General features: G+C 48.6%; 1 protein-coding gene across 1 annotated transcript in view; it reads right to left on the reverse strand.

Annotated features, from left to right (window-relative positions):
- The window catches only part of LOC116890734 (stimulated by retinoic acid gene 6 protein-like), a 40,245-nt gene that overhangs the window by 11,736 nt on the left and 5,746 nt on the right, over nt 1–22,763 (reverse strand). Inside the window, exons 2-10 of the mRNA XM_032891193.1 lie at nt 19,178–19,253; nt 16,598–16,698; nt 11,627–11,757; nt 10,309–10,429; nt 9,209–9,254; nt 7,234–7,362; nt 6,852–6,922; nt 6,391–6,502; nt 2,591–2,744 (exon numbers count right to left, since the gene is read on the reverse strand). Coding sequence (XP_032747084.1) covers nt 2,591–2,744; nt 6,391–6,502; nt 6,852–6,922; nt 7,234–7,362; nt 9,209–9,254; nt 10,309–10,429; nt 11,627–11,757; nt 16,598–16,698; nt 19,178–19,253 — 941 coding nt within the window. The remainder of the gene's footprint in view (nt 1–2,590; nt 2,745–6,390; nt 6,503–6,851; nt 6,923–7,233; nt 7,363–9,208; nt 9,255–10,308; nt 10,430–11,626; nt 11,758–16,597; nt 16,699–19,177; nt 19,254–22,763) is intronic.

A 22,763-nucleotide genomic window follows, 5' to 3' on the forward strand; every position in this document is an offset into this window, starting at 1 on the left:
TGAAAAGAGTGGGGGCTACTAAACTTGCAGTGTAAATGCTCTTTGGGTGTGGAGCTCAAAGACTTACCACAGTGAACACAAATCCACATGAGGATGTTTAAAATGTTCACAGCCATCGTAAAGCCCCGCATTATGGAAGGATCAGCTGTTGTTGCTTCAGTGTCCACAGAGCTATGAGAAAGTAATTCCTACCAAGTATGTACCTTTCTGGCTTTGATGTTCTTCTCCCAGCAATGCGAAGAAAATCCCATTGCATCAGATGTCTAATGACTTGCACCATGGTTCCCAACCTTCCTAATGCTGTGACCCTTTCATGTAGTTCCTCATGTTGTGGTGACCGCCAACCATAAAATTATTTCATTGCCACTTCATAACTGTAACTGTGCTATTGTTATGGAATGTAATGCAATATCTCATATATGACTCCCCAAGGGGTCGTGACCCACAGGTTGAGAACCACCGACTTAAGGGATTGTGGTAGTTTGAATGAGAATGTTCCCCATATGCTCAGCTGTTAGAATGCTTGGTGCTCACATGGTGGTGGTGGTTGGGAATTTTACAGAGGGGCCCTTGTTGGAGAAATCATGTCACTGCAGGCCAGGTTTGAGAGTTTCAAGACTCTTTCTTGCTATTCGAAACAGGAACTCTCAGCCTCTGCTCCAGCCACCAGGCTGCTTGATACCTTCCTGCCACAATGGACTCTTATCCTTTTGAAACCATAAGCCCACTCCTGGAAGTTCCCTTGGTCATGGTGTTTTGTTACAGCAATAGAAAACAAAATAAGACAGGGATATTTGGTGGGTTATGGTCATAAGACATCAATGCCACAGAACCTTCTGGAAACCATCGAGCTGTCTGTTTATCTAAGTCTCATTTTATAGAAAAAAAATAAGACGAAGACGGGGGTTCTGACTTGCCCTGTGACACTGTGTGTGTGTGTATTTGCATGCATGCATGTGTATGTGTAAGGACAACCTTGGGTAGTGTTCCTTATAAGCTGCCCATATGGTTTTTGTGATGTTGTTGCTATTTTTGAGACAGTATCTCACATTAGAACCTAGGGTGCACGCTAGCCAACCAGTAAGCCCCAAGGATCTCCCTTGTCTCCAGTCTAGAGATTACAAGAACATTCCATCATACCTAAGATTTTGTATGGGAAATGGAATTGTCCTGTTTGCACACTAAGCACCTTACTCATTGTGGTAGTTAAGTAAGAATGGCCCACCTAGGCTCATAGGTTTGAATGCTTAGCCATTAGGAAGTGGCACTACTTGGGAAGGATTAGGAGGTGTGGCCTTGTTGGAGCAGATATGGCTCTTTTGGAGGAAAGGTGAGCTTTGAGGTTTCAGAAGCCCAAAACCAGGCCCAGTGGCTCTCTCTTCCTGCTGCCTGAGGATCTGGATGCCGAACTCTTAGCTCCTTCTCCAGCACCATGTCTGCCTGTACACAGCCATGCTTCCTACCATGACAATAATGGATTAAACTCTGAGCCTGTAACCCAGCCCCAGTTAAATGCTTTCTTTTCTAAGAGTTGCTGGGTTATGGTGTCTCTTCACAGCAGCAGAACCCTCACGAAGACCACCATTTATCATCTCTCCCGCAGGCATCCTGACATCTTGTCCACGATTCTTTCTCACCTAGGAGACAGTGGACATCTCTTCTTTCCACAGATGATGCACATCTCATTAGATATGTGCATCTTCTAAGAAGCTTCTTTCATAAGTACCTTCCCTGTTACCAATAAATAAAAAAATAATAATCCAAAAGCCATTCCTCCATAGGAGACACACAAATGCCCAACAGATACATAGAAAATGATCATTATTCACCTTCAGAAGGTGCAAGTTAAAAACACAGTGAGAAGTCACTTCACTGCTGTTAAGGTCATTGTGGGGAGGCCCGGTAGCGGGCAAGCACGGTGGCTCTGTAGCAACTGAGAGCTCACATCTTCAATAGCAAGCAGGAAGTGGAGAGAGCAACTGGAACTAGTGTGGCTCTTGAAACTCTCAAAGTCCCCCTCCAGTGACAATCTTCTCCATCGAGGCCACACCGCCTAAGCTTTCTGAAACAAGACCGCCAACTGGAGACCAAATGTTCAAATATATGAGCCTATGCAGGACTGTACTTAAAACTACCACAGCCTGTCTGAGAGATCATCTTGATTGCATTCAATGAAATGGGAAGACCTGCCCACTGTGGGTAGCACCATTCCTATGCTTCTACTGTTTAAATGGAGAAGGAGCGGAGACCAAAACGCACTTGTCTCTGTGTTTCCTAACTGTGGATATGCTGTGACCCACGGCTCCTGCCACTTTGATTTCCCTGTATTACGGACTGCACCTAGAACTGTGAAGCAGAATAAACTTTCTCCCCTGTGTTGCTTCTGTAAGTGTAGTTTATCACCACAGCGGGATAGAAAACTGAAACAACAACTTAAAACGAGAAACTTCTATTGGCAGGTTCAGTTCAGCCTCAGCCCTCTGTCCCAGCGGACCCAGGAAGGCACAAATCAACTCTCATACAAAGGAAATCCAGGCACCTCATCAGACAGCGTGAATGCTACTTGGACGATGGGAGTGGGTGGCTTTACCTTTAGTGACGCTGATCAGTTCTTTCACCTGTAGGATGACTGGGGTCAGGGTCCCTGTCTCGTTCATGTGGGTGAGGTAGCTCTGCAGCTTGTCTTCAAACACATCCAGCTCGTCCCTCACATGTAGAAACACACAAAACTCAATGACGATGAACTGTGGACGCAGAGCACAGGTGTCACGATCTCCCCAGACCAGCTTGGTGTGGAAACAAATACCAATGGGCTTAGGGTTCGAGGCCAGCCTCTGCCAGACAGTCTCTTGAAAAGGATAATGTGCAAGCTTGTTCTTCACCCAGAATGACTCAAAAAAACACTTGAAGACAATGGAATCTGGAGATAGCAAGTGAGCCTAGGAGCAAGACCAGCCACATCTCCCATGGCCCTTTTCACTGATCTAAACAGGAGCTACAGGAGAAGGTATTCCACATGATAGCAATGCTTGCCCACTGTCCTGTCTGCCCTCCACCACACTCTTGCTTGTCTGGTTCCTCCAGCGAACTAATCAAGTTTGTTTTTGAGAGCAGAGTGTGAACACCAGCATCATCAGGCGGTTTCTTAGTCCACTGGACTTCAGAACACCTTCCCCAACTCTTTTCTCTCTCAGAATGGCAGAGCTCTCGTTCCATGTCTTACTCCTTCTCTTGGAGCCACAGCTTCTCTCCGGCTAAGTCTATGCTGAAGCATCTTTTGGCTCTCCCAGCTCTTAAGACAGTGCTCAGGGTAAGGTAGGTAGGTTGATGTCAAGGCGATACACCATTGGACAGTAGAGTGGGGCGGGGACAAGGTTTTTGTAAGGCGGGAGAGAGGAGGAAGGAGGGGGATCAAGGTGGAGTCTACGGAGGAGGATGGTTCAGATTTAGGTGAACTGGATTGACTTTATCTTGTCTAGGTGGGCGGTTTATATCTTTATCAATTGGCAGTGAATTTATTGTGTGGATGAATTTATTGTGTGGATGAATTGTGGATTGAGAATTTAACATGTAAATCTAATTGCTAAATTACAAGTTTTTGGAACTTTGATCTTACCAGGCTAAAGAGCAAAGTGTATGAAAGAAATGGCCGAGAGACAGTTGGAGCGTGTGGATCTGGTTCTGTTGCCCGTGGAGAGTGAGAATGCACAACGCTGGCAGAAAGAGATAGGTGTGTGTGTGTGTGTGTGTGTGTGTGTGTGTGTGTGTGTGTATGCGCCAGGTGTGGTAACTACTGCCTAGGGGACCGCACGGAGAGGGTGGCTAAAAGGGAGACAGCCAGGAGAGGGTGGCTTGTGGACTGAGGAGCAGAGTGAACCAGAGCGAGCAGATCTGACTCACAGGAACTGATAGAAAATGTTCCTTTTTAAATTTTTACCACAACAAAGGAAGGCGTTCGATAAAGTCTTAAAGCACAGCATAACGCCAAGAGAGTCACCCAATGCTGCAGAGAGCTTCAGTTGTCCTTTCAAATCCATCCTCCAGGAGCTAGGGAGGTGGCTAAGTGGATGAAATATTTGCAGAGAAAGTACAAGGACCTGAACGTCATCCCCAGCATTCACATAAAAAGTTCAACATGGTGGTACATGCTTGTGACCCCAGAGCTAGGGAGGCTGAGGCAGTCAGAACCCAGGAGCCCAGTGACCTCCTCCCCAGCCCAGACTAATCAGAGTCTCCAGGTCTCAGTGGGAAACTTAGTCTCAAAAAAAAACAAGGCCCGGGCTTGGGAGATGGTTTAGGGGATAAAGCACTTGTAATATAATTGTGAAGATCGGAGTTCAGATCCTGAGCACCTATATAAAAGCCGGGTGAGCCATGGCAGCCACCCAGTGCTAGAGAGCTGAGCCAGAAGATTCTCCACAAGCTGGCTAGCTACACAGTAGCCCAACTGCCAAAATCTGGGTTCAGTGAAAGATCTGCCTAATGGAATAAATGAAGACAATTAAGGAACAACACATACACACACACACACACACACACACACACACACACACACACACACACACACTAAAGTAACTTAAAAAAAAATGTATTCTCGCCTCTTTAGCCACAGAACTGGACTACATTTCCCAGCCTCCCTATGTTAGGTGTGACCACCCAACCCCATTTGGACAACTGAAGAGAAGCAGAAGGGAAAAGCAGTACACACCTAGTCTAGGAAAACCCCTCTGGAAGCCTTTTACTATTTTCCCTCCCTGTTGTTGACTAGGTGGCCATGAGGTCCTAGGAATGGAAAGGCACACGAGAGGATGCTGGGTGCCTGAGTGACTGCAAAGAAGAGAGCTGCCTCCCCACCAGTACACACTCAAGCTCAGCAGTGAGGTTGCGATGGAGGGACACATAGTGGCAAGCCACTGGCATTTAGGATGGCATCGATACTTCAGTATAACCTAACTAATGCATTCCCTTAAAACCTGAAAAACAAAGTGGAATAAGAAATATTGTGTCTGCTTTCGAAAAGATAACAAGGCTTTGTCGTCTGTGTTCTGCATATTGGGGCTGCCCTGACTCAGCCAACTTTATGTCCAATGATTTAGGGCATGTACAATGGTTTTACATTGTATCTGATAAAACACTGAAGTGAGAATCATATCAACACCGAAAATGTCTTCTTGAGAAATAAAAGCAAATGAAAGATAGTTCAACTTTAATCCATACTATAAATCAATACCCTTCCACTTTCATCTTTAAGTCACTGCTGGGCAGTGGTGGCACACACGACTTTAGTCCCAGCACTCAGGAGGCAGAGGAAGGCAGAGTTCTGAGTTTGAGGATAGCCTGGTCTACAAAGTAAGTTCCATGACAGCCAGGGCTACACAGAGAAATCTGGTCTAGAGAAAGGAGGGAGGGGGTGGTATTTAATTTTTCACAGCATAACTTACTGTCTATAATTGTATGTTTTCTTTTTTTCTTTTATTGGATTTTTTAATTTACGTTTTAAATGTTATCCCCTTTCCCCTCCAGAAACCTGCTATCCTATGAGGGTGCTTCTATGAAGGTGCTCCCTATCCACCCACCCACTCTCTCCCACCTCCCCACCTTAACATTCCCCTGCACTGAGGCATCGAGCCTTGACAGACCAAGGACCTCTCCTCCCTTTGATGCCGACAAGGCCTATCTTCTGTTACTTATGCGGATGGAGCCGTAGGTCCATCCCTGTGTTCTCTTGGGATGGTGGTTTAGTCCCTGGGAACTCTGGGGTGTCTGGTTGGTTGATATTGTGTTCTTCTTATGGGGTTGCAAACCCCTTCAACTAATTCAGTTCTTTCTCTAACTCCTCCATTGGGAACCCTGTTCTCTGTTCAATGGTTGGCTGTGAGCATCTGCCCTGTATCTGTCAGGCTCTAGCAGAGCCATATGTTTTCTTTAGAGATCATTATTTCTACTAACTTTCCTGAGTCAGTTTAGCATATCAAACCATATAAAACATTTTCCCTTATCGATTGTTATTCCACATGCCAGATTTTATCACATTTTTTTTTTTTTTTTTTTTTTTTTTGAGACAAGGTCTCACTATGTAGCCCTGGTTAGCCTGGAACTATACAGACTAGGTTAGCCTTGAGCTAACAGAAATCCACCTCTGTTTCCTGTGTGCTGGGATTAATGGTGTCAGCCACCACCAGTTTTATTTATGCTGGATGACTCTCCAGGGAGTGTCACGACATGGGTGAAGGGTCCTTGCAGGTCAAAGGGTTGAATTTCCTTAACTCACCACGTTTCCAGTCTGACTCAAACTCTAGGCAGGCACTGCTTGTCACAAAGACGCAGTGAGCCCTGATTGGACACTGCTCTGCTTATAAAACAGGAAAGGACTTTCCTGGAGCTACTTACGAGGTAGAGGCAGATGAACGCCAGCACGAGGGTGCCAATCATCCTGCTGGGGAACTGGAAGCACGGGTCCCACTCATACACCCTGGTTTGAAACCAAGACTTTTCTCCTTCTCTGTGAATGAATGAACATACAGAAAAGAGCATTGGTCGTTCACCGAGCCTTTGTCCCTCATCCTTAAGGACAAAGACTGGAGTTTAAGGAATAGGGCAACAGGTTATCAAAACACATCAAACAAAAGTCTTTGGTCCAGTTAGTCTGAAATGGAGTCTTTCTCAGTCTTTTTAGAGTCCTGCCCCTCAACCCCCGTCCCCCGACCCCCAGTTTTCCCCACTGCTTTGTTGTACTTTGGGTTGGTTCCTGTTACCCCCAAAGAATTCCAGCAGTGTCCCTCCACTATCCCAGGGCTTGTCAGAAAGGCCTGGTACAAACTGCTGGGGAGAAGGGGAGGAAGAGCGCTTACTGTGGGCGGGGCTTGCTCAAGAGCTGCTTCACGTGCTTTTCCTGGTGGGCCTCCAGCAGCGACTTTTCTTCCTGTGAGGAAGGAGGGGATGTGCTGGCTCACAGATGCTTGCTAGGGTTCTGTCCCTTAAGGGGTCATCGACAGGAGGCGAGGATTTGGGATCAAGCTTAGCGATCCCAGCACCGGTCATGCCTAGGAGCCAACTTCAACTATGACAGGCTCCTGTGTTCCCCAAAGGCCCGCGAGCTGGTCCTTTTCAACCCTCCTAGCCCACCCTGCTCTAAGCTTGTCTCCCTCACCGGAGAGGCTGCGCAGGAAAGCCTGTGAGAAGCAGTAACAGAGCCCCTGGGCTGCTCTGAAGAAACCAGTGCCCAGCACTCACTGTCTGCGACTCCAGGCCCAGGTGAACAGGCAGAGCCTTAAAGAACATGTGCAGGAAACGACCCAGCAGGAAACCCAGGCACAACAGTGAGGGCCAGTAGAAAATGAGGGCCTCGAACCTCCCTAGAAACTGCAACAGAGAGACAGGGGTGCGGGGAGGGGGGTGTCAGGGAATTAGTCGACTATAGTGAAGAATATAGCCAGAATACTGCTTGCTATGAAGGTAGGACAGGGCTCTGCCTGCCCGCGGCTCCCACCAGGATCCGCCTTCTCTAAACAACTATAACAGTAACCAATCTTTGCTCTATATGGTCAGCCGATCTCTGACATGCCACACACACACACACACACACACACACACACACACACACACACACGGTTGACCAATCATGCTCTCCTCCCCCACGTGGTCCCCCAGTCTCTGTTCCCCCACCCTACATGATCAGCCAATTCCTGCTCCCACCACATGGTCAGAAGGAAAAACAAATTTGGAGTCCAGCAACCCTGGATGGATAATTTTGAGCCTTTTTATTTTGCGAAAACGGCTTTTTGGTTTGGTTTTGTTTGTTTTAATCTAACGAAGAAAGTGAATGCCCCTTTGGGGGAAATGTGAGAGACCGGTAGATAAAGGAAGGAGGAGGTGGGGGTGGGGAAAGGAAGAAATAGAAGGACAGAAAGGGGAGGGAGGGAAGGAGGGAGGGGGGATAAAGGGGGTGGGAAGAGACAAAAGGGAGGAGAGAGAAAGGACCTATCATGCCACAAGGTTGGGAGTTGGGTGGTAGAAATTTTAACAGGCTTCTCAAAGGAATGTTCATAGTTTTTCTTTTTGTTTGTTTGTTTGTTTGTTTGTTTGTGTTTTTTAAATTTCTATTTTTACTGCTTTCAGATCAATGCTAGTGGGACTCGGCTTTCACAATGTGCTGGCTGGTTTCATGTTTTATTACATTCTGGGGGCCTTGCTCCCCCAGGGGAATCGCGGCTTGATGCTGTGACGAAAGGGTACATGATAGGCCCTGAGATGGAGGTACCACAGTTTCTGGCTCACCTTGACCATGACCAGCATTTTCATGTTTTTCTCCCATGTCTGGGAAGGGTCGGTAAGGCCAAGTTGACCTCCCAACTCCCCCAAACCTTCCTGGGACACCCCCCACCCCCAAGTGCATTGTGACTCCTGAAAGACGGTGAGAAGGAAGGACAGACAAGGGACAAGCAACCAACAGTGCAGGCCTGTTCTTGGGGAAACCTACTGGGGTGGGGGGCTCCATAAGCATCAGGACCTACTGCTGCCTACAAGCTAGGGCAATTGCATGGCAGAAGGGGTGGGGCAGGGAAGGAGGTTGGAGAACTTCTGGCTTTGTCCCCAAGCTGGCCATTGCTCGGGGTGGCCAGTTAAAGAGTGTCCACTGTTAAAGAGAGTCCATTACTCCAGTCCTGGAAGCAAGAGTCTAGAGAAGTACGATCATTGACCGCAGCCCCTGAAATTGTCACCACTCAACCAAATGGAGCTTTTACAGGATGGTGTGGACCTGGCTAACAATATCCTCTCATTTTGCTCCTCTCTGGGTTTGGAGATCAAGCCTGCAACTTTCAATAACTCTGAGAAGGGCGATGACTGACTGGTCCTCCTGGAAAGGCTTCACCTATATAATAATCTGATTTCACAGCAAGCAGGGCCAGGGCTAACTGGAGTGGGTAGAAAGGAGCCTTGACAGCCACCAGGCCTCAGCTCTCAGTCCTGCTCATTCCTGGGACTTACTTGGCAAAGTTGGTGTAGTTTCCTCACCTGTAAAGGGGGTTTGATGACCAAGCGCAGTGAGCGAAAGATGCTACACAAACAGAAGCGTGGTGAGCAATGCCCGCTCCCCTCCCCCACCGGTGGGGAAACTGAAGCCTAGAGAAGGCTCCTCTGAGCTCACAGAGCCTAGTGGCCCTGAGGTGGGGACTGAACATCCTGAGCAAGGTCAGTGAGGACTTACCTGCCCATGGGGACACTGTAAGATCTGAAGAACAGTAACCACAAACCTGCAGGACAGAAGCAGGGTACAGTTGGCTTCTGTCCCAGCATAGCCCAGAGCATCCTGGAGAACATGGCCCAGATGCTGCCTACCACCCCCCGGAAGGACTGTATCCTTATGGGGCCCCTCCTTGTGCCTAGCTGAACACTACATTCCTGGGTCTGCCCTGCTGGGGTCACATCTCAGAGTCCCTGCGGACAAGGGAGGAATATGCAGATACCCCTCCTCTCTCCCTCTAGCATTCAAGGAGGAAGAAGTCCTGGGTTAGCAAGTGATTTGTCCAAGCCACTTACAGACGCACAGAGCCAGGGCAAGGTCTCCTGACTGTGACTGGGGCTCTTGCTGAATATAGGAGTGGGTGGGTAGGTGGATGGGGGAGAGGGAGCCAGGACTGGACCTCCGGGACTCATGAGTGGAACTGTTCCAAGGCAGGTCACTCAGTTGGCAGGTGATCCCTGGTGCCAGCTCTGCATAAGTGTGCAGTGCTGAAGCCATTCTGCATGGGTCAAGCACTCTCCCAGGTGGAGGGAAGCTGCCCTGCACAAGGAGCATAGAGGCCCAGGGACCAGAGTCCATGAGGAGCGTAAAGAATGGCTGTTGACTGAGTAAATGGAGAGATAATGGAACATAGGGAACCATGTGACTGAGAGAATATGCTGGACACACCTAGGCACGGAGGAGGAGGAAGAGGCCAGGCCAGAATGACCCTGAATGCCAAGCAGAGACGTGACAACTTTCTCTAGGAGAAGCCATAGACATGGGACTCCTACCTCCTCTATGGGGACCCTTGTCAGTTTCCAGAAGTGAATTTTCCTTAGCTCCTGGCTTCTAGGAGTGTTCTAACCATGAGCACCCTCTCAGGAGGAGGCACATGGCCTCCTGGACAGACATTTGGAAGCCTCAGAAGTAACCCGGAGAAGAAGCCACAATGGGACATTGAGCAAGTCACCTCTGTCCACTCTGGACCTTGCTACTCTCCACAAGGATCCCACCTCTATTCTGCTGCCTAGAGTTCATTCGTGGCCAATATGGCCAGAAAAAGGCAAGCGGAGTCATCTTACCAGGTCAGGGAGTACCCGAAGCCCAAGATGGAGCTGACCAGCTGGAACTCTGAGGACAGGCAGGCAAAGAAGGGGAAGTAGGAGAGACCGACTTCCATGCCTCCGATGAGAAGCACAAAGGCTGCAAGACACAAGGCCAAGATGCTGTGGGCTCCTCTGTGGGCTCCTCTGCTCTCTACTCAGAGGTGACCAGGAGAGCTGTGGTGCTGTGTTCTGAGCTCAAGCCAGGGCCTCAGGACCCAAAGAACTGACTGGAAGAGCTCTAGGCCATGGCAGAGGAATGCAATGTCCTTTGTTAACCATTCCTGCTCCCCTTCTCGTGACAAGTGACAACTAACCATGAAGGGGAGGACTTTATACCTGAGATGCTCACAGTGTGGCAGGCACAGACAGACCAGTCAGCAAACCAACATGGCCGAGAGGAAGGCATCCAAGGCTTCACAGAGGCCCACACAGGCATGTTACGTGTACTAAGCAAGGCGGTGGCCACATTGCTCCAGCAATGCACACTATAAAGAACTCTCTATGGAAGCGATAGTCACATTGGTCACATTGGTCCCACCACTAGCTAGCTCCGAGATGTGATGACAGCGCATAAGAAAGGCTCAGCCATCCAAGCTGACCTTCACTCTGTGTCAGCATCGAGCTGCTCCTGTGCTAGGCAATGCACGGCAGAAATGGTCAGGGTCCTCACTTTGAATATTGACAGTACAGCGGGCAGAACAATGGTCTGAAATGAACAGTAACAGAGACACATTCTTCCTGCCACAGGGACACAGGCAAGGAAGCCAGTGACACTCCATCTCGGGGAGGCAAAGAATGGAGCAGCCTTCCTGGAGGTATTGACTTTGCCCCAGCAGTGCACTATGAGGAGTTTGTACAGTGGAGAGATGGTTCTGGAACTGTACAGGAGTTCACCAAACCTTTCTACCAGAGTAGCTCCTTTACGTGAACATGGAGCCTAGGAAGAGAGGTCCCCAGCCAATGGACAAAGAAGCAAGGGTCATTCCTCGAGGAGCCCCAGAAAGTGCTGCTGTCAGAAGACAGCAGGCTCGGGGGACTGGCTGAGGAGGATGAGGAAGACTCTACTTCTGGTGCCTGTGTTTCGTCTGTCTAAAGCACCTCTGAGTCTAACTGTAGGGAAGCTCCCAGGCAGGCTGTGGTGTTCGTGAGTTACTAAGCATTGACCTTGGGCAAGTAACAGGCTAACAAGAATGTGGCTGCCCACAGTGTTTTACCCCTCCAGGCTACCCCCAAGGCCTCTGAGGGCAAGCATGTCCATGTGACATTCCCAGGAGATGTGAGGCAGCCCTGGTACCTTGGGCCCACTGTGGAACCTTCAGGGGCTGGTAGCCTTCTGAGAACAAGAACATGACCTTATTGGCTGTGGCCCCAAAGGCAACTCCATAGGACCATCGGTTACTAAAAGTCCCCACGAAGTCCAGAGGCCTGTAGACAACAGAAATGGTGTATGAGTCTCTAGGTCACCTCAAGTGTAGCCATCCCACCTGCGGAGAGTGAAGGATTCTGGGAGAGTGAGCTGCTCACTGCATCCTCAGTCTGGAGCTAAGCACAGATTCTGAGCTCTAAAGTGAGGAAGATGTAGTCCTTCCCATAGACGGCCTCCAAATCTAGTAGGAACACAGTAAGGATGCTATGACACCTAGGATAATGGAACAAGCCTTTATGAGGTACAGGCAGTATGTCTTGAAGACCAAATAAGGAATGTATGTCACACAGGTGTAGGGAGACCAGCAGGGACCTGGACATAGTCTATTAAGACTTTTCCCTCTGATATTTCTCCAAGGAAGGTCTGGATATCATTGGCTAAGTTATTACCATATGACTGCAGGAGTCAGAACTACTTCATCTCAAAATATGTCACGTCGAGGCATATGGAGCATTTATAATTAAAGACACTTGGGGAAATGACAGTTAAAAGACAATATGGGGCTGGAGAAATGGCTCAGTGCCTAAGAGCACTGGTTTCTCTTCTAGAGGACCCTGGTTGGTTTCCAACACTTACGTGATGGCTTTAATCATCTATTACCCCAGACCTAGATTATGCAAAGCCCTGTTCAAGCCTCTATGGGCACTGCATGCACATGGTTTGCAGACATACATGCAGGAAGTACACCCATACATATAAAATAAAAAAATGAAGGTTAAAAAGAAAAAGTTTAGGGGGAAAAGGCAGAGAGTAAGGAGCCAGAGAGCAGTTAAAAGTGTATACCTCCCTTGTGGAAAACTTGAGTTTGATTTCTAGCACCCATGTCTGGGTATTTTTGTTTTGTTTTGTTTTGTTTTCTATGTAGCAATAGTCACTACTAATTTATTTTTATTAGGCTTTTTCATCTATGTCTCTATACACGCATGTTTTTCTTTTTATTAAATATTTCTTTATTTACATTTCACATGTTATTCCCTTTCCCGGTTTCCTGTCCATAAGCCTCCTATCCCCTCCCCCTTCCCTTCTTCTATAAGGGTGTTCCCCTCCCCATTCATCCTCCTGTTACTGCTCCCCCCACATTCCCTTACACTGGGGGTCCAACCTTGGCAGGCCCAAGGGCTTCCCCTTCCATTGGTAACCAACAGGGCCATCCTCTTCTACATATGCAGTTGGAGCCATGGGTCAGTCCACAACTCTGTTAACTCTAAGATCAGGGAGAGCTAACATCTCTAGACTCTGAGGGCATTTGCACTCAGGTAAGGGTGGTGTGTTTGTCTTTGTGTGTGTGTGTGTGTGTGTGTGTGTGTGTGTTCAACTTTAACTGCGTCTTTGAATTTTCATGTCCTTATGGGGCCCCTGTGCCTATAAAAGTCACATTAAGTAAATTTATGTTTTTATCCTGCCAGTTTGTCTTCTGTCAATTCTCTTGACATTTTGGTTGTGAGTCTAACCTTTAATGACAGCCATCTCTGCAGCCCTCAATTTAATGCTCAAGTCCAACTGAAAAGCCCTATGAGAACAGGGTGACATTTTTACTCCCTTACATGACTGTGCTTTCCTGGCCATGGCTGACAGCTGCGACTTGGATGCACCGGGCCAGTGTCTGGTCTTGTCCTTTTTTCATTGTGACCCTGAGGCTATGAGCCAGTTAACTGTAACAGTCACTCCAAGTCAGTATCAGAGTGGATGCTACAGAAAATCCAGGGTCATGGGGCAGCAAGAGCCTAAGTCACATGGCCAAAAGGAGCAAGGCACAATGGCTCAGAGTCCCTCAGTGAGTAAGGGGCAGAAAGAGACAAACATAGTCTCCGGGAGACTCCTCTCCTTTCTTAGGAAATCAGCGGGTTACTGTGAATACTTTGTAACTTTCACTTTAAATTTTCCTTCTTTTTGTTTCCTGTGGTTTACTGTGGGTAGATATTGTTTCTCCTAAGCAAAAGAGTTTCACCTAGTTCAGAGTATGCAAATGTGGGAAGGACTCTCCAACCAGAAGGTCCATTTGGATTAGGCCTTAGTCAGAACGTGGAACTAGGAATATGGAGGCATACCTGTAATCCTAGCGCTTGGAAGGTAGAGGCAGGAAAATCAGGAGTTCAAGGTCATCCTTGGCTGCCTAGTGAATCTGAGGCTAGGGTGAGTAACAGGAGACTCTGCCACAAGGGGAGAAAAACACAGTGCACTCTGGTGGGAGTAGTCACTGCAAATCGGTCCCGATGAGCCCTTCTACCTCCCTGTGAGCTCAGCCAGAAGGCTGTCTCAACTGTTCCCCTCAGCATCAAGTTCTCGTTCTTGTTTCAGTACCCTGCCCTCCATGTCACCACCTGCTTAGGAAACTGTAAACTCTGCTTGGCGGGGCCTACAGGACCTTGGACAGAACTCAAGCTCAGTTCAGGTTTCCTGAGACACATCTTGTTTGAATCCCATCAAGACCCAACCTTGGTACTTAAAGTGTGTGAGACTCAGTTTCCCCATGCTCAAAACAGAAATAGAAGCTCCCTGCTTTGCTTCTTCGTGGGCAGCAAATGAAGCTGGAGAAAGCCGCACTTATGATAAGCAAAGCAGGGCGTACACACACACACACACACACACACACACACACACACACGAGGGGGTGTGTACCCTAACAAAAGGCAAACCGGGAAGGGAGAGTTTTGTTTCGTTCTAGAAGGGTCAGACCACTGCGGTGGGGAAGGCATAGCATCAGGAGCAAGGAGCTGGCCTCATTTTCTGATCACATGTCATCTGTGCACAAGAAGCAGAGAGGAGGGGCAGGGGGAGAGGAAGAGGAAATAGGAAACGGGGCCCAGACATACACCTTCAAAGCCAGCCTCTACATACTTCCTCCTGCAAGGCTCTTCCCCTGAAAGGTTCCATCACCTTCCCAAACAGTGCCAAGTGGGGACCAGACGTTCAAACACATGAGCCCATTTCTCTAACCATAGCAGGGAGTATTAGTCAGTGAGAACGAGGCCAGAATGACTAAGAGAACTAGAGAGTGTGACAGGAGTGAGTCAGAGGAGTCCTGACAATGTAAGTCCAGGAGGTCCTCAGAAGTTCTGTCCCATTCCTTTTATGCCACATGCACAGTGTGTGTGTGGGGGGGGGAGGTCAACAGATCTTTATTTAATCAAGGTGACAGATTCACATTGTGAATGTCAGTTTGATGACATTAGGAATACCATGGGAACATGCCTCTAGGTATATCCATGAAGATATTTCCAGAAAGGTCCAGCCCACCAGTCCTGAATGTAGATAATACCATCCCATAGATGGGGATTCTGGTTGAACGGAAAGGAGAACCAGCTTCCACCTCTCTCTGCTTCATGACTGCAGATGCAATGTGACCATCAGTCCCCTGCTCCTGCTGCCATGCTTCCTCTGCCATGACAGATTGTATTGCTTCTTAAACTATGGGCTAAGATAAACCCTCCTCCCTCCCTCCCTCCTCCCTCCCTCCTCCCTCCTCCCCCTCCCTCCCTCCTGTTGCCTCTTGTCAGGTATTTGGTCACAGCAACAGAAAGAGGGAACTAACACAGCCAGTCTCAGTCCTTTGCCTTGCTCAGCAGTTTACAGCTGCTGGAGTGGGAGGGGCTCTCTCTGAGAAGTATCCGGGGAAAAAAACCAGCCGCTTCTCAGAGCTGGTACTCCACCCGGCATCCTTGGGCATTGTGATTGGACTTTTCTTGCCTTCCAGCTTACCCTTAGCCTCAGCCCTGGCATCCTGGCTTTTCCCAAGGCTTTGATCTTGGGATGCTCACTGTGTGGGGTTGGTGAGACTGGGACATGGAGGGATATGAGAGCGTATCAAGCTCCCCTCAGGGAAAGCTTGGGTCACCTTAGCTGTGTGGTCTCAGGCAAATCATTTAGCTTCTCTGAACCTGAGTTTTCTCATCCCTTTACCAACTTCCGCTATACTTTGGGAAGAGTTGATAGAACTAATGTAAGCAAAGAGCATGACCCAGGACCTGGGACAACAGCAGTGCAATAAATGCTAACTGCATGGTGGTGATGGTGGTGATGGTGGTGATGATGATGAAGATGATGATGGAGTCATGAGACAGAACTCAAGAAAAAATGTGCTAAGGGGTGCCATGATGCAGAATGGCATAACTAGGAAGACTCTGGAAGCTGGGCAGGATCTCACACATGCTTCATGATGCCATTCCAACCGAAAGGGTGGCTGCTTTTGGTCACTGGAAGCCTTTTGCCTCTTGTTTCCTGAGGCAGCCACAGTCCCCTCAGTGGGAAGGCATTATGGGTTGGTTGTAAAATGTTTCCTACGGTCTTGTGTGTTTGAAGAATCGGTCCCCAGCCATTGGTGTGGTTCGGAAGGTTATGGACCCTCAGAGAAGGTTATAGATGGCAGAAGCAGGGTAGTAAGACTGGGCCTTGGAAGGTTATAGCCCGGTGCTGCTTCCTACCTGTCCTCTGCTCGCTGATCTGGCTACCATGTGAGACGCTCTGCCACACACTGCTGCTGCCACAAACTAAGCTGTTCCAGCCACTGCACCTTCGTCATTGTGATGGACCGTGCTCCCCTAAACAGTGAGCCAAAATAAGCCTTTGCACCCTCAAGTTGCCGCTGTCTCATGTCTCATAGCAAGGAGGGATTAACTTTCACAGAGAGCTCTTTCCATGGTTGCCTAGGTCTCCTGGAGAAGTCTCTTCCTGTCTAGGCAGCCCTGGGTGCAGGCGGCAGCAGTGGCCACTCAGAGCATTGTTTAGGGAATGGGTACAGCGGGAGAAGATGGGATCCTTGGAGCTACCTGGCCTTGCACTTTGTGTTGGGCCCAACACAGGGTACATCAAGCTTCAGGAAATGACGTTGAGTCGACTTACATGATGATTCCAAAGCGGTTCCCCAGGAGGTAGGAGGTGTCATCGCTTTGTCTACGATGCTCTCGTCTTTGGAAGAAAGACAAGACCAAAATGATGAAGAGCTGTAAGGGGAGAACGGTGTGTCTGAGGACCTAGTCACCCTCAGGGTGGCCTCAGTGTCCCCACAGAAAAGAATGTGTGGGCAAGCAGAGAGCTTGCATCTGTGACCCCTGGGACTCCATGACTTTGGAGCTACCAGAAGGTTCTGTTCTGGTCCTTCCTCTGTGTGGCCCTGCACAGATAGAAGTTCGAGTCCAATTTCCACACACACATCCTCCCCAGACCTTGGTTTCTGTCTTTTGGAAGGCAGTTATGCCTGTTGAATTTCAAATCTTTCTTCCCTTTTGCTTCTGCAGATTTGGTCATGTTCTGGATGAAAAATCTGTATCCTAATTTTGCTAGAAATTTCTTGAGAATTGTCTGTATGTGCTCTCTCTCCCTCTCTCCCTCTTTCCTTATCTCTGCTGGCCCTTCAGACCCTGTCATTGCATTGCAGGGGCTATGACATCATCAACAGTCATCCTGCCTGCTGCCAAAGGCCATACCAACTCCAGTGTGATCTGCCGGCAGTTCTCCAGCACTGACTGCACCTTCTCCTTACACCCTCTTCCCTGGGCTTGGTCCACTGTGTGTTCTTGTTTCCCCCATTCTTCCTTTCTTCCTTCCTTCCTTCCTTCCTTCCTTCCTTCCTTCCTTCCTTCCTTTCTTTCTTTCTTTCTTTCTTTCTTTCTTTCTTTCTTTCTTTCTTTTCTCTCTCTCTCTCTCTCTCTCTCTCTCTCTCTCTCTCTCTCTCTCTCTCTCTCTCTCCCCCTGGGATAGAGAGTTCCTGCAGCTCCATCCAAGCCCTACCTTTCCTTGTCCCTGGCCTCCTCCCTAGAGAAAACTCTTCATGACACAAAACACTTACAAGTGTTTGCCTCCAGCCCGGACCCAGCTCACCCAGTAGCTCCAGATCTGTTAGTTACCCAACCGGCATTTCTGTCGAAAACTTCTCAAAGTCAACATGTTTCACATGAAACTCATGATTTTCCTGTTGCTCTGTTCCCTCATCCACCCCAACCTGAAATTCCCTTCTCCCCCTTCCCGGGGATTACTGACCTCTAGGGCACTGCACATTCTCGTCACATGCTTTACCACTGAGCTACAGACCTAGCCCTCTTTCTGACTCTGTATTCTAAGATAAGGTCTAACGTCTCATTAGAGTTCAGAAGAGTTCTGAACTCACTCTGTAGCCCAGACTAGCCTAAGCTTTCACCCTTCCTGACTCAGTCTTCCCACCCGGCCAGCAACACAAGCCTACAGTACCAGGCCTGGTTCTCCTCATTCTCCTGAACTCATAGGTGGTAGCTTCCATCAGGCTTCCAGCCAGGGAATCACGGAAGCTGCCCTCTGCTCTGCCTTTACGGATCCTCCCACAGGGCTTCTTCCTGCCCCGCATCCCTCTCCCCTCCCCACTCCACCACCACCTCCTAGACTTTCTCACTTCTCAGGTCTGCGCTCTAGGTTTCAGTTTCTCCACTTTGCGTTTCCCCCACCCTCCACAGAGCCTTAGCATATGCTCTCCTCTATGTCTGGAATGTTCTTCACTACATCTTCCAAGATGACCTTAGCTCTGCACTTACCTCTTTAGAAAGCTCCTTCCTGGGGGCTGAATAGATCGCTTAGTTAGAAAAGCATTTGCTTAAGGATCTGAGTTCGATTCCCAGCATCCACATTTAAACAAACCAGCAAACAGATGCGGTAGCATTCACCTATAGTCCCAGTGCTGGAGAGGTAGAGACAGACAGATGGAGCTGTCCCAACCTTGTTTAATCACCAAGCATCAAGCATCAGGTCCCAGTGAGAGACTGTCTCAAAAAACAGAGTGAGGGCTAGAGAGATGGCTCAGTAGTTAAGAGCATCGTTGAAAGCACTGCTTGCTTCCAGAGGACCTAGGTTCAATCCTCAGTTCCCACATGGCGTCTCACAACCATCTGTAATCCCAGTTCAATGGTATTCAAGGGTACTGAACATGCATGTGGTAAACAGACACGCATGCAGACAAAACACCCATAAACATATTCATTAATTTAAAAGTGAAAAACAAAAATCAAAGTTGAATTGCACCTGAAAAGCAAGACCCAGGATTGCCTCTGGGCTCCACATGCATGAACAGACATGTTCACGCATACCTGTACACATACACAAAAAAAAGAGAGAGAGAGAAAGAGAAAGGAAGGAAGGAAGGAAGGAAAGAAAGAAAAGAACACCCCCCTTTCACTCTGTCAAAAGTTCTGTATCACTGGCTCTAGAACCCAAAATGCTTTCTTTTGCATGTGCTTGGATGCACACCTTAAGAAACTGAGTAGAGGTTCTGAAAGGAGAACCATTGGCTCTCTCCTGTGTGATGTAGGCCTGCGCAAAAGCTGTGTGAGAGAGCATCCCAAGTACCCACCCTTCCCTCCCTCCCTCCCTCACTCCCTTCCTCCCTCCCTCCCTGCCCTCCCCATCACTGCTCCTGGCCCAGTGCCCCCTCTCCTGGGCTCCACTACCTTTACTTACTGATGGAATGAGAGAGTAATGGAGGAAGACCTCCCGGTCCACTAAGTTGTCACAGGTGACATTTAGCTGCCTGGTCCTGAAAAACAGCCACAAAATCACATCAGCCACATCAGTAGTCACAGGACAGCATTGACTCCAGCCTGGAGTATTTCTCTCAGGAGTTTGGACCCTCTGAGCTTCCTTACTTGCATTCCCAAGCCCCAGCCTGCTCACTCACTGTCTTCCTAAATAGACTGCTCTGATGGTCTCCAGCATCCCTGGAGTTGGCTCTTAAGACTCGCCATCCATATCTGGATGGCACAGTTGTGGGTAGATTTGGGGCTCGTGGGGAGTGTTTTTTTTTTACAGAACACTACAGAAATGCCTGACTTTTTCATGTTCTAAGGAAAACTAATGACCATGAAAACCCTAGATTCCTTCCCATCTTCCCAGAGCCCCAGAAGGGCCCTGTGCAGGGAGAAGAGTGAGACTGAAGCGTCATTAACTCCCAGGAAGTCAGTCTGTAGACCTAGGTTTTCACAGCCAAGGTCAGACATCAGTGAAGTGCTGGGGCATGAGGAAGCAGGGGAAGCAGGGAGATCGGGGGAGCAGGGAGAAGGGGGAGTAGGGGAGGGAGCAAGAGGAGCAGGGGGAGCAGGGGAGGAGGGGGAGCAGAGGGGAGCAGGGGGAGCAAGAGGGGAAGCCATTAGACTACACACTGCAGATGTCCTCAGGACGAAGCTGGTGGGATTTCAAGTCAGAAATGCAAGGTTTCTAACAAGTGATCCTCTCTTTCCTAGGCACTATCACACTTTGTTCCTTCTGCCCTGACTCCAGGGCACCACCATGGCCCCCTCTATCACTTCTCAGATCTTCACTCTTGCCATCCTTGACTCCGGTACACCCAGCCAGCATCTCCTCAGCTTTGTTTCACAACCAGTGACTCCTGTTCCTTCAGAGACCTCAGAGGAGAGCAGCCCTCAGGGGAGACCAGAGAGACACACATACATCCCCTGGAATTCCTTAAAATCCTAGCAGCCCATGCTTGTGCCTTACCACAGATCTGAAATATCCAGAAAATATCGTGGGGTGGGGCTCAAGTGGTGAGAAGTAAGACAAAAGTGCAGTTACGCTTTGGCTCTTAAGAACATAAGAGTGGACTGGAGAGACGGCTCAGTGGTTAAGAGCACTGACTGCTCTTCCAGAGGCCCTGAGCTCAATTCAACTGCTTGGTGGTTCGCAACCATCTGTAATGGGATCTGATGCCCTCTTCAGTGTGTCGGAAGACAGTGACAGTGCATCCACATACATAAAATAAAAGAAATAAATCTTAAAAATAAAATAAAACAGCAAAACGTCAGTCTTTCCTTTCCATACAAAACCTTACATGGGAGGAAGGGAGGGAAGGAAGACGCCAGGGAGGCGGGGAAGGAAGAAGCCATATATGAGAGCCAAAAAGTGAATTGTCAGAGAGCTGAGAGGTCAAAGAGAGAAGACCACAGCCAGCCGGACCATAGACTGTGGGACCTTATGGAGCAAGCTGCACACCCACTCAAGAAGCAAGAGCAGGGCCAGCGAGATGCTCAGCTGGTAAAGTGGCTTGCCGCCAAGCCTGACAACCTGAGTTCAAACCCCAAGGTCCACAGGGTGAAAGAAGAGAAGGAACTCCTGCAAGTCGTCCTCTGACCTACACACCCCCCCACACACACACATACACACACACAATGAACAAGAGCAAAACACACACACACACACACACACACGCAATGAACAAGAGCACACACACACACACACACACACACACACACACACACACACACACGCAATGAACAAGAGCAAACACATACACACACACACACACACACACACACACACACGCACACAAATCCAATGAACAAGAGCAGAGTACATCTGGAAACAGAGCCCAGAGTGATAACATAGGGCTTACAAAGAGAACAGCAAAGGCAAAGACAGGACAGCTTAGCCCCGTTATGCTACTCCAACCCTAACCATCTAGCAATGGCCCGATCAGGAGTAGCCCTTTGAGGGAGCCTGGAGCCACCAGCCCTTGGCATCAGTTACAGCCAGGCTTATGGCACAGACTTCACACACTCATGGTACTCTCAGAAGCACATGAGGAACCATTCAAAACACAGGACACTGCAGGAAAAACTTCCCTGGAGGAAACCAAAGACTCAGTAAACACTGGATTTACTCTCTCACTCTAGAGGAGGGAACGCCAATCCTCTCTGCAGTGAACGCTAGGGGGCGAGCTCTCCAAGGAAAAATCAGAGGAAGCGGACTGCCAAGGGATTGGCAAAACACTGCTATCCCTCAGCCCTGGGGATTTGAATATGTAAATATTTATTTTAAATATATAAATACCAAATGCTTTCACATGTAATATTCCATTTGATAATGTAGTCAGTGCATATGTGTAAACACGAGAACTGAAAATTATTTTCCATTATAAATATGCTCAGGAAATAAAATTTCCCACTATAAAAATTCTCGGGTAATAAAAAGGAACCCATGAAGAAGGGTTTAAAAGCAAGAGGAACAGAAGAAAGGGCAGTCGTGCTCAATGGCCAGGGAAATACCTTGAAATCAGTTGTCTTAACTTTATAGAATAGGAGGTCTGAGCTGATCAAGCTAAGCACCAAATGACATCCAAATGGAGGACAGGGAGAAATAAAAGCTGTGTTTATGTGGGAATGCACGCTCTTGTCTCCTCCCTCTGCAGCTTACGAGTGAAAATGAACTTCTAGCTGGGCGTAGTCACGATGCAGTGGCAGAACGCAAAACATTAAAGTTACAGCACAGTAAAAAGTTACATGAAAGAAAAGAATCACTTCAACGCTGACCAGGAAGAGGAAGAAAATGAAGTCAGTAGATACGCCATAAGACTAGCGGTGTCTGAAGACTGGTAGCCAAGCTGCTAGTGAAGGAAGGGGGCGGGGATTTAAAAATACTTAAAATCCAAAATTGGCAAGTGGTCTGGTGTTTCATTTCTTTTTAAAAATGATTTATTTTAGTTTATGTAGATGGGTGCTTTGGCTGTGTGTATGTACGTGCACACTGTGTGCCTGCCTGGTGTCAACAGAAGCCAGAGAGGGTGTCAGGTCCCCTGGAACTGGAGTTGAAGGTTGGTTGCAAGTCACTGTGTGGATGCTGGGAATTGGACCTGGGTCTTCTGAAAGAGTGCTTTTAACTGCTGAGCCATCTCTCCTCCTGAGCCTCCCGGCTTTCATTTCTCAAATGAAGACATAAGTTGGCCCCAGGTGTGTTAGCCAGTGTGAAGCCTCCCTGGGCACCCAAAAGGCAGGGAGTAACAGAGCCGGTGAGGATGCAGAGAGACGGTAATACTCAGAGTGTTGGCGGGAATAAAAACTATAGCCACCGAGACAAACAGGATAGAGGGTCCTAAGACCCATAGAGCTGGGCATGGTGGCACAGCCCTCTACCCAGGAGGCGGAGGCAGGTGGATCTCTGTGAGTTAGAGACCAGCCGGCGCTACATAGTGAGGCACTGTCTAAAAATAAACAAGCTGACTGACTAAGCACGGAACTGCCACACTCAGCAAGGCCATTCCTGGGTGTGCGCATCC

The sequence above is a fragment of the Rattus rattus genome, chromosome 1 (genome assembly GCF_011064425.1).
Source record: "Rattus rattus isolate New Zealand chromosome 1, Rrattus_CSIRO_v1, whole genome shotgun sequence".
Lineage (NCBI taxonomy): Eukaryota > Metazoa > Chordata > Mammalia > Rodentia > Muridae > Rattus > Rattus rattus.